The sequence below is a fragment of the Rhopalosiphum padi genome, chromosome 3 (assembly GCF_020882245.1).
Source record: "Rhopalosiphum padi isolate XX-2018 chromosome 3, ASM2088224v1, whole genome shotgun sequence".
In the NCBI taxonomy this organism is placed as follows: domain Eukaryota; kingdom Metazoa; phylum Arthropoda; class Insecta; order Hemiptera; family Aphididae; genus Rhopalosiphum; species Rhopalosiphum padi.
The window spans coordinates 70402138-70414765 of record NC_083599.1 but is presented as its reverse complement, the minus strand read 5'-3'; the positions used below and the strand labels follow the sequence as shown (position 1 = coordinate 70414765).

Below are 12628 nucleotides of genomic sequence, written 5' to 3'. Positions count from 1 at the left end.
CGTCACGTCGTCGTGACAGCCGCACACAACGGCGTAGCCTCTGTTGCCTGGCAACCGCCACCTCGATTTTCCTCGCCCGAAAAAATAAAATAATGTCTTTTTATATAAAACGTTGTTTTTAAACTGGTAATTTTTCATCAAATTTGTCGTTGTACACTATATTACAGTAATACATTTTACATGATTGGATTTCGTCAAACAATAAATACAATTTCGCAAAATCCATCATGTTATTATAGAGTTGAGTTGCTGAGCTGCATGTTACTAAAAGTTGAATTTGAGGTTTTTTATACCACTAACAATAAGTAAAAAAGCTTTCATTCTACGAAAAGGGAAAATATTATATTTTTGCTATGGCAATTGAGAAATACATAATATATGTCTACAGAATATAATAACACCACCGTCGCGCGTCGGACCCACTTATATAAAAAATAGATAAATAAAAACATCGTATACCTACTTGTATCCGTATCCGTATATAATATTATATTATACAAGTTTGAAATGTTTGAATATACTTATATCATCTACGATCTTCGTCATCGTCGTCATTTTATCCATTACTCTATAAAAACGTAAGAGGATTATAGTACGGCGTAGCTTGCACAAGTTTCAAGTGTGATGGACACCTGTCGGGGTCGGAATGGGTGAAGGAGATTAACGTAAGCTCAGTAAAATCATTAAAAAGGATTTGTATATAAAATGTTTGTATGTCCTCGAGCAAGAAATTGTAATAATAATCTAATATTGATTGATTAATAAATAATGTTACATCGTTGAGGGTATAAACTATAAAGTGTTACAAAAATAGTTCACCACTGGAAAGATTAGAATATGAAAAAAAAAATTATTCTACCAAATTATTATTTCTTTTCTTTTGTTATATATATTTTGACGACGTATAGTTAGTAATAACCAGATATTCTTTACAACAGTGTTTGTAAAATTCATTTTTAAGAATTGCATTATGACACAAATATTTTGAATTGTCTTGAATAGAACTATGGAAGTTTTAAGTCTACAACTTCACTTGTTACTTAAATTATATGTTTAATTATAAAATAATAATTGTTAGTAATATTACTAATATTATTAGATTTCCCCGGATATCATCATAGTTAAGAGGTGAAGGTGCTTACAAAAATGATATTGATAAAATATGTTTAGTTTATTTAAAAAATAACTATGAATTTATAATCACAATTTATAAAAGATAAAAATAGATATTTACTATACTATAGTATATACTACACTCACTAAAATATTTCAATGCAATGGCTGCCAGTTTTTCAAAAAGACAAGAATTTTATATTTTGAACGTTTAGGTAAATATATTATGAGTAAGTCTGAAACTTTGAAATGTTGTGAAATGGTTTTTAATTTCGCGATAGAAAAACAAAACATGCTGCGTAGATCTTAATAATACAATCTAAATCAATCTAGTCAATCTAAATCTCTAATCTTAAAAATAACGTAAAAGTTTATGTTATGCGTTAGTTAGACGTTGACAATACAAGATACAACGGATCCTATTAACTAAAAAACATTAATAATACATTTATAGTAAAACCAATATTTTTCTAGTTGATATAACTAGAATATGATAAAACAATGAAATTAATAAAATATTGAAATTGCTCTTTTTTTGTGACTTATGCGTTTGTTTTTACCGGGTTCTTGGTAACAGATGAATTATTCGAAGACTCAAATCATTGTTCAAAATGTTCTTAATTTGTAGTTATTATACATTGCATCTTACATTTTTGGAAGTTGTGAGGTACTAATAAGTTCTATTTTATGAGAAAGGATCCATTTCTTATCAATTTGATAAATTATATTATTATATAATCAATTATCATAATTAAAAGTAGTTATATACCTATTATACATATTTAAAGGCCACCAAAGACAATAATGACCGAATGGTCACATCATAATCATACATGTTTAAGTCCAGATTAAGGTAGGGAGATATAGCCTACAGTAGGTTATACGATTTGAGATTTTTAGAGGCCTCTAGTCTTACATAATACATTATTTATAAATTATAATATTGTAATCATTACTTATTAAATATATTGTGCGTAAAATAAAATACCTAATACCTATATATATAATATATAACTTCCTTCTTGGGATTTAATATTATTAATAATTATAGTATACTATTTTACAGTTAATAAGTGTAGACGATATGGTACACAAACTTGAAAAAATATAGTTATATAGTTAAATTGAATATGTATTTAATATGAGTTATATATTTTCTAATGTTTTAAATAAAAATACGATTATAGATAATTTTTAAATTTTATATTGAGGTCTATTAAACATTTTGCTCGGAGACCTCAAAAATTCTAATCCAGTTTTATAAGTCTGTGTCGACTGTAGTCACTAGTAGTTGTTACCTATTTACTTATAGGTACCTAGTTTTATATATATATTGTAAAGACTAAAGATATTATTCGATAATTTCCTGATTTTTTTTTACTCTGTAAACAACAAAACCCGAACCCGGAACACGGCCATCCACTGAACAATATTAAATATAAGCAGATACTAGTTAGTACATAATAAACGATATATAAATATTATATATCGAGTAAGTACCTCTTACACACACAACAAATACCATATATATATATATACATATATACACATAGGTAATATGTAAATGATTGTTAGTATTACGAGTATTGTATACATATTTGATTTATATTAAAAAATAAACAGTACATAGTATAATATATATATATATATATACTGCGTACATAAAATTATGCGTGAAACCAACCGGCTGACCGCGCTCGGCGAACCAGTTATAGCCGCTCTCCTCCTCGCATCCATCCCGACACAACGTACACCGCCGTGTCCACGCCGTTCTACTTCCGCGCTCACATTATACGTCTACAATAATATACAAGCGTGTTATAAACGATACAGCTGGTGTAGAATACTATTGTCGGTTTGTGACAATATCGCGTGTCGACTTGGTTAACAATCGAGCGCCGCCGTCGTCTGTATTGAGTAGAAAAACTTGGTATATCCTATATGTAAAAAATTGTTTGTAAAAATGTTACGATAAGATGCGAACCGCGGTTTGGCCACCCCTGCTATATATGTACCAGCTATCTACTCTTAAAGACTACAGTAATAATTGTTGCTGCGCGAATGTTATTCACAAAACAAAAAAAATCTACATAAAAATGTAATTATAAAATTAATACATTTTCATTGTTTCACTTGAATAATATAAAAACTATACAGGATTGCTTAAAAGTCATGCATCTTTTATTTAGAATTTTATTCTGAAAAAAAAAATATTTCTATTTAATTTGCAAATTAAACCATGGTAAAAAAATGGCTGTAGTCAATTTGCAACAAAAATGCTCCTAAATATTTACAACATGACGTGTAATTTGCACCAAAATAAAGATGTATAATTTCAAATTTGCACCAACATCAAAATCGATTATTGTAAGATAGGCGTAGGTAGTGTACTATCGAAGTTTTGATATTCGTGTATAATATATTAAATTATAGATTTTGAGTGGTTATTTCATTCGCCTATTAAGTATTTACACCGTTCTACGTTAGTACTGGCGTACAACCTATACCAAGATATTAAACATTGTTTCAATTTTACATAAAAAAATTAATATTTGTTAGACAAGAAAATATAATTACGTTTTTATTAGAATTATTTGATAAAAAAAAATGGGTCGCCTTTATGTGTTTTAATATCTATAGCCAACAGCAATGTATGAACTTCATTCAGTGATACTGGTCACTGGATATTTTGGCAATATTTTCCTTTTACTAATATTGTATATACCTATTATACGTCTTATATCAAAAATGTCTTTGGCGGTCCAAACATTAGAAACTGTTGAGCTTTATATGTTGCATTTCTTATAATTTTGGTTGGTTTTTTGTATGGTATTTCTTCAAACTTTATTTTACATAATTGGTTCAATTTATATATAAGTTTCTCTCATCGTGATTAATGTGTGAACTTTCATCACGGGTCTGTCAAGTTAAATTACTATTCGATAGTATCCATTACTAATAGAACTTAAAAATTTTTTGTAAAAATATTAAAATAAAATTAAGAATTCCAGTTTTAGTGTTAAACGCACTAAAATAAAACGCCATAATATATCATCTAACTTTGGAATATAAACAATAATTTACAAAGTGCATTTAAATCCTAGCCCAGATAATAATAATAGTAATAGATATATTATTATATGCATTTCTATCACGAGCGAATGTAGAATCGTCGTCTATACGATCACTGCCAAGGACGTTTGGTCTACAGCGGCGAACAGGTTCGTTTGTGTATAGGTATATATATATATATATATATATAAAATATTGTGATGCTAAGGCAGGTCGTACATAATATTATCATAATATAGTTGATCTTGACCGTGATCTCGGGTTTCTGGATTCCTTAGATCGCTGGTTTTAATTTTGTACAGATCGCGCGGTGTTATCATCACAAACATAATATTATATTATAAATTGTAATACACGGTTTTCGTATAGTTTCGCGCGCTCACTGCTAATTGTTATGCAGCATATTGAATTGTATAACACAGTGCTGAATACCTATACACGTATCTACATTAATTATATGATGAATAAGGATAATAATAGTACATTTTTGCAATGACGTGCGTGCGGGAGCGGATACATTATTTTGTGCGCAGAATTTTTTTTCAGAGTGCTCCGTCGTACTCGGACCAAAGCCATCACGCAACATGTATACCTACCTACTACTTACAGTAAAACCAACGTTTCCCAAACTGTTCATCTGCCGGACAGCTTAAAGATAGTAGAAATGATTTGCGGACCCCTTAATGAAAATAAAAATAAAAAACAATAATAAATATAATATTAATAACTTATATGTAGTATTTTCAATTTACGTTCGCAGACCCCTTCCAGTACATGTGCAGACCCCTAGGGGTCCGCGAATTATAGTTTGGGAAACGCTGACTATGACTATATAATAATAGGATTTATAATATGGGTATACGTATAAAGTTGTTTAAAAATCTTCTCGTGTAGGTTCCCTACACAATACTAACATATTATTTAACCCCGACTGCTTCAAAGAACGGCGTCAACAATTTACTATTAATAATTATTGCATGTGAACCGTGATACATACACGTATCGTACAATACGTCGAATACGTACCTATATCTATAAACCGTATTACCTATTATACTTATTCAATCATTGAGTAGCGTCATTATTACACCACTTGATGAATAGTTTTTTATATTATTATCTGAACGATTAAACTGACGATTTTATCATCATGGTTTCCCGAACGTATACCTACTTACTATACCTACTTAAACGTGCGAGTATCATACTTATTACATACATATATACATTTTATATTATCATTTTTTAAACACGCAATGTGGTTCATAAACCACGAACCTATATATTCACAACATTTTACGGTATGTACGGTTTGTTTTGGTAAAAATAAATTCAATAAGCTATTTAATTAATAAATTAACAATAAACATAGTACAGGTTAGGTTAGCTAACACAAAATAAGTACTATACTATACTTTAGAAATAAATACGGTATCCAGTCGTCTCGTGTTCTGTTTTGTAATGTTTTTGAATGATAATTTTGAAATGTATGCATTTTGCAAGCGGAACAAGTGACTGATTATGCTGGGTTGTTGGACTATATGTTTGATAAAATATTTATTTTGTATTTCAAGCAAAATATCAAAATGATACCACTGAATATCTACGATTTTGCGTAAATCGTCAGTGTGATATTGTCTTACAAATTATATATATTATTATTATTTATAATTTATTACTAATTATAGTATCGCCAGAATAAGTATATTAGTATATTACTGATAAATATAATTACACAGTAAATCAACATTTAATCTTATATGGATATATAATATTATAGTTATATATATCGATGATACATAACACTCATATTATTTCAAAAATTATCAACGCGGTTTTGAATATAATGTGTTACCTATTTAAATACTCACAAAGTCATAACTAATAAATTATACTTGTCCAAAATTTGATTTCAATCAAGATACTCTGAATAATATTCTGCTTGGAGCTGTTAATTAAAAATATATGTTGTCAATCAAAAGAGTAAAAAATTATAAAAGATAATTTTCTAGGAATGTTATTTTGTAATGGCTTAAAATTATAAAAAATTGTTTTTTTCAAAAACATTTTGTGAAATAATGAGTGCTTTACATTAGATGTATGCTGATACTAATATGAGTAATATAATATATTAAAGTATTAAACGAACGTTACTTATTCGATCATTTTGTTTTTTTACCTCACAGTGTTGTCAATGTAGGTAAAACGAATATTGCAAAATTATGAAACTAAAATTAAATATACAAACCAATAATAATATTATAGAGCAATATTTTTATGTTACGACGAAAGTACGTTTGATTAATAATCCGGACTATTCGGTGCAAAGAACTGCAACAGCATCTCCGTCGCAGTCGAGCTGCACAGATAAACTATTCGTCTTCAACACGCCTATTAATATTATAGATACATGCATATAACATTTTATGTATAATGACTTGTCTTTAATACACACTCGTTGGTACGCCATAGCGGTAATAATAAATTGAATAGGTGATGGAAATCGGGACACTGCAGTTAGGGGCCCGAAAAGAGATTGATATTGTGTGCGGAGAAAGCATGTTTAAATATTGCAGCCTGTTTGTGGCTCGTGCTTAAATAGGTATATATCATGCATTTATAAATATTTTATCCAAGTAGTAAGTAGGCTGCTGCAGTAGGAGAATCAAAATTATAAATATATATATATATATGCTACAGTGCTGCACCTTCCAATGTGCATAGCAGATTACGAGTGTACATATTACTTTTTACATTTTACGCTGTAAAGTTATAACAGTATTATAATAGCTATAGGCTATAGCTTATTAGTAAGCTAACGATACATAATGTTTATAATGATTTATATGGAAATGGCTGGCGTGTTATATTGTGTATCTACCGGTGTAGTGCAGTCCTCTTTTTAACGGTTTGTTAAACCAAAATTGTACATTAGTTGGAAAAATATTAAAAAATAAAAGTGCAGTTACGGCCTAACACACATGATCAGTTGATAGAATAAAATTATCATATGACAAAGTTGAGAAAGTTGATTAGTTAAAAAGTTTTTTTCTTAATTTTTCAACTGAATTAGTTAGTTAATTTTTTAATTAAAACTTTGGTTTTCAATGGGTCATAGTTTCATACTGCAGTATTATAATAATTTATTACTAATGAATAATAATATTATAAAATAATATTTTTGTCATATTTCTTGATAAAACAATATTGGAAAAAAGTACTCTTAATTATACTCTATTATATGTATATTAATTTTGAACTTAGTGAGTAAAATTTGTTATTTGTCAACTATTAACTTCTAACATAGCAATTTTGTGTTCATTTTCATTAACTTTTTCACACCTTTACTTATTAATACAATACTGTTTTTAATTTATACATGTGCTTATAGAACTCTTTTCTATGTTATCATAAAATACTAAGATAATACAAATTGTTGTGATTTTAAAAATTTTCTCTTCTCGTCTAAATCCCGGTACATCATCCCCTCTGGTGACAGGGACAAAAGTATAAGTGCTAGAATAATGCCTCCAAACAGTCCTCTAACCATACCTGTATAATTGGATTTGAACGGTTGAATGGAGTATACTATTATATTATTATATAGAACCTATAGAATTATCAACACACAAATGACCCATATACAATTAAATGTGACAATATTTCATAAGTATAATCGAAACGGAAAATGAATTGAGTTTTCTTACGCCTCCGCAATTATTCGCGCTTTCACGTATTGCGAAATCAAAATACGGTCCTGAGTTCCCGACGTTACCAATATAGGTAGATAATAATAATATTATTGTTGTTTGTACACATTACACTTAGTAAGATTGTTATTAAAAATTAAATTATTACTATTTAAATAATAATAGGATGGAGATAAAAATAGAATAACTCAACACGTAAACTAAATATATGAGAATGGCGTCTTCCGCGAACGACGCGAACACGCTTCAATTTTTTTCCGCCTGAACTGGTTTAGACGTCACCGTTTGCGGTTATTATTAAAATTATATTACATACTGCAACGAGGAAATTATTTTCTACTACAATATTATCTACGTATTTTACATGGGTGGATTGTTTGCGCGTGGACATATTGTGTTTGCTATTTGTATTGAATACATAGAGTATTTATTATAACATTACCAATACGAGTTAATGTTGATGGTCACGAAGCTTAAATTCTGATGATGTTATGTATTTATAAGCAAACATGTAGAGAGCAACTGCCAACTGATGTGTATTCGATTCAATTTTTAATTGAAAAACTTGTGTTTTTTTTTTGAGTTACGTAGAAAATAACGAAATATAGTTATAAATAATACTTTAATTTAATTTAATTTCCAACATTACTAATAGTATTTAATAAAATACTAAAATAACGTTACTTAGGTATATCTAATTAATGAGTGAAATACATGTAATTTTGCATTTTTTGATAACTTTGTTATTAACCGACTTGATCAAATTTGTTAAAAATATAAAATTTTATGCATCTGACCTTGAATGATATACATCAATAATAATGGTGTATTAATGAATGATAATATTGTAGATTTATAATATCATTCATCTGTCTATGCTGCACGGTCATCGTTTATTATTTTTAATCTTGACATTTTATTTGTAAATAAATAGTTATACACACAGGCGTGAGTACAGTTTACCATCGATTCGACTATAAAATGCAAAATAGCGTAATTTTATAGTTGTTGGTGTATTTTATGTATTCGTATATTTATATATTATGTATATAATATTATATAGTATAAATGCAATATATTATATTTCCGGTAATGGAAATCAGAAGATTATGTCTGAGGTAAAAAATTGACGTTCATTAATGTCGAACGATTCTGCAGATACAAAATACCTTCAAATCTTGTTGGAATGTATTTCCTGTTTCCTGTAATCCTGTATGTAAACAGAAAATTATGAAAAATGTTTCTGACTATAAAGTAACAAAGAGAATAAATACCATAGGTACTTCAAAGTTTTATTTTACCCGAGTCCTAAGACTCCGACGAATGGCTTTGCATTCCTATTACCTATATATATAATAATATACTATGTATTTCCATATCATATACATTCATACGTAATTGCAGGGTATATGAAGGGACATAGTTTTTGTCTTTTTGAAATCATATTTATTATACACCGTGCTGCAATGTGAAGTGTTTTATAATAAATAAATATATTTTAAATATTATAATACTCTAAAGTAATTCCTGGTGTGGTATGCGAGGTAATAATATCTCATAATATTACGCATACTCTCCAATAAATAAATCTTTAGCTGAAAATCTCAAATATGTGTTTGAATTATTCACGCATTCTTACCCATAAATGTTTATTTAATGTTTAAATAATTTATTTTTTGATTTAACTTTTAGACCGTTAAAATAAAATATTTAATATTCTTTTTAAAGCAATATTAAGATATTATTGTGTGAATAAATGAAGATGAAATAATATGACACAAAATTATAGATGGCATATTGAAAAATAATTGATTATTTATTCTGAAATTTTTGAAAATCCATGAATAATTATTTAAAATTAAAAATGGATGTTTAATCGCATATTATATTAATATAAATTATAATAACCTTATAAAATATTATATCCAGATGAAATTCTAAATTTGAATATAAAAACAAAATATAAAATAATATATAATGATAGGTATAACGCAGTAAAATAATTTATACAATAATCTTAAAATCCTTCTTATTATATTTTATAATATATAAATAATATAATATATATAATATTAATAAATAATATATTTATATTACTATTGTCTATCAGAAATGTATTTTTTTTCGTAATAATATAGGTTGAACTATTTTTTTCAAAAAAAATATAATATTACTATTACTAGTTGTTATTAAATAAGTTTTTAATAAGTCATTACAGATGATTATGGAGCAATATATCCGTCGAGTCGTTGAAAAAAGTTTTAAGTCACGTCGAAAAATAGTTTTTTGAATTACAACAAAATAACTAAAACCGTTATTTATCATTTAAATATCCAATTTCGTAACTTTAAACTTTTTAATCACTCATAAAAATGTGAACGGCTTTACACGATTTTTTTTTAAATTGATTTTTTAAATATTTACAATTTATACTAATAATAGCACGATATTATAATTTATATAAGCTTTATATTGCATAGTGCTCTTACTTCACTCATAATATAGCTTGTTTTTAAAATTTAAAATACACGTGTATCCATTTAAAATATTAATAATAATATTAATACAATTTGAACATAATCAAAAAATATGTCGATTTACATTAAAAATAATTAATAAAGAAAATTAATTAAAATTAAAATAAAACTTAATATTTTTATGTATATGTATATTTTTAGAGTGTATTAACTATGTTTTGTTAGGACATTATTGCATACATATTAATAGATTTTTAATGCTTGATGTCTTAAGTCTTAGTACCCAATAAGTAATAAATAATAAATCGAAATGCCAATCGTTTAGGTCAAATTAAATTCGACTGAGCACCTATTACGCATTTTGAATGTATTCAGTTGATACTTGTAAGTAAAACAGAGATAATAATAATAATTATTAAAACATTTAAGACACCGTCATCGAAGTGACGGTGACCTGCACAACTATACGTCTATGTGTATATTGTATAGTACCTGACATTACTCTGTATTATATTTCTATGAAATACCTATTTACCTATTAACCCGTTTATCGTAGTCCAGATGCGACGGATTTAAATCAATTGAAAATCGTGCAACGTTGCCATTTATCGGGTAACTATAAAAGCTAAAATTATATTTTGTTGTTGGTTGTACTAATCGAAATTGGAAAAACCCAATCGATAAAGATGATAACATATCGAAATGTATGTATCAGTTATGTTTTTGTGTCAGTACATGAGTTGTGACTTGTGAGTACCTACTTCTATATTATATTATAATGGCATTTAATATAACCATTTCAAGCAACAAAAAAAATTGTAGCTTTTTGTTATTTTAAATATCATGTTAGTAGAAATCTTGTTTCTACAGATATAAGTTAGCGTTGTGTTGTGTTAAAAAAAACTGTAGTGTACATGTCAACCAATAATTTAATAAACGAAGCTAACAGAAATTAAAGATATTGAATGACCATAAGTCGGAAGCTGAAGAAAGTTACTAATTGGACGTTCAAGGTAGGTGTAATTGTGTGAATTAAAAACATACAAAGCTTTAATATTACGATTGAATAAACTAATATACTCATACATACAGAGTTTTCAGCTTTCCACCTGTAGTACTGTTAAGCATTATGACTTTTAATAATAACAATAGGAAATCTTGAATCTATGTACCGCAAATGTATAGGAAAATAATAATTATTACCTCTAGTTCCTATATCAATTAACGAGACAATTGAATATACGTTTCTAATTTAGTAATTTCAACGAATAATATTCATATATATATACATGGTTTTTATATTACATTATTGCATTATTGGATTTTAGTTTTTACTATCAATTATTTGAATGTTATCGAGCTAGTGAGCTACATAGAACTTTATTTGGAAATTATGTATAAATATAACATACTTAACAATTTTATATTATCAATTCATTTACATTTTGAAATTGCAGAATTTCTAAATGTATTTTTCCATACAGTGCAATAAACCATATATAAATCAGGGTGTTATGGTTTTTTTTTTTTTATTATTATTAATTGAGGGCGGCATATAGGCCATTGAGTTTACAAATGATTTTTTATTACATGATAATATATTTTAATTAAATGTTTTTATATTTTGGATTAAAGTTTGGCAACTGTTATGAATTCGATAGTGTTGTAAGGGTGGTGATTATGTAATATTTTGGCTAATGATTCGGGAAGATTGAGACTTGTTCTGATGTTGAGAAATATTCGGCATTCGGTTAGTACTTAAGTGTTTGTACTGTTTGTAGTGACTTGATATGATTTTTTTTATTTTGAGTTTAATGTCCATAACTTTTGAGGTACAAATATGCTACACTTCTATTTACTATTTATAAAATTGGTCGTCGCGCGAAATCACTGATATTGTATTTCTTATTAGCTTCTCCGACGACCTAAATCATAATATAAATATTTAAATATATTATAAAATACACTCGAAGACTCGAATTCGCTTGAAATAACCGTCAGTTGATTATTGTCGATATTATATTTCAGTCTTTATTACAATGACCCGGTGACGTGTGATTTTGACCGAGCCTCACGCGCGTCTTACCTATATAATATGTATCCGCAATGTCAAATAAATTAATATTTATCGTAATTTTATTGCAATGTTATTATTTATCAATTATCATCGTCGTCGCGATTTTATTCGGCTTTTAACACGTCTTCGTCGCAACCGTGATTTTATGTCGCTGCGACCATCGCACATTTACAATAATC

The 12628-nt window shown here is 27.5% G+C and overlaps 1 protein-coding gene across 2 annotated transcripts in view; it reads left to right on the top strand.

Moving 5' to 3' along the window:
- The first annotated feature begins 11112 nt into the window (after positions 1-11112).
- LOC132926658 (very-long-chain 3-oxoacyl-CoA reductase-like) overlaps positions 11113-12628 on the top strand; it is a 33331-nt gene continuing 31815 nt past the window's right edge. Inside the window, exon 1 of one of the 2 annotated variants that reach the window (XM_060991031.1) lies at positions 11113-11385. Coding sequence is in view for 1 of the 2 variants with exons in the window: in XM_060991033.1 (XP_060847016.1) it covers positions 11338-11385 (48 nt within the window). In the remaining variant the exon portion in view is untranslated. The remainder of the gene's footprint in view (positions 11386-12628) is intronic. The other variant, XM_060991033.1, reaches the window with a different exon arrangement.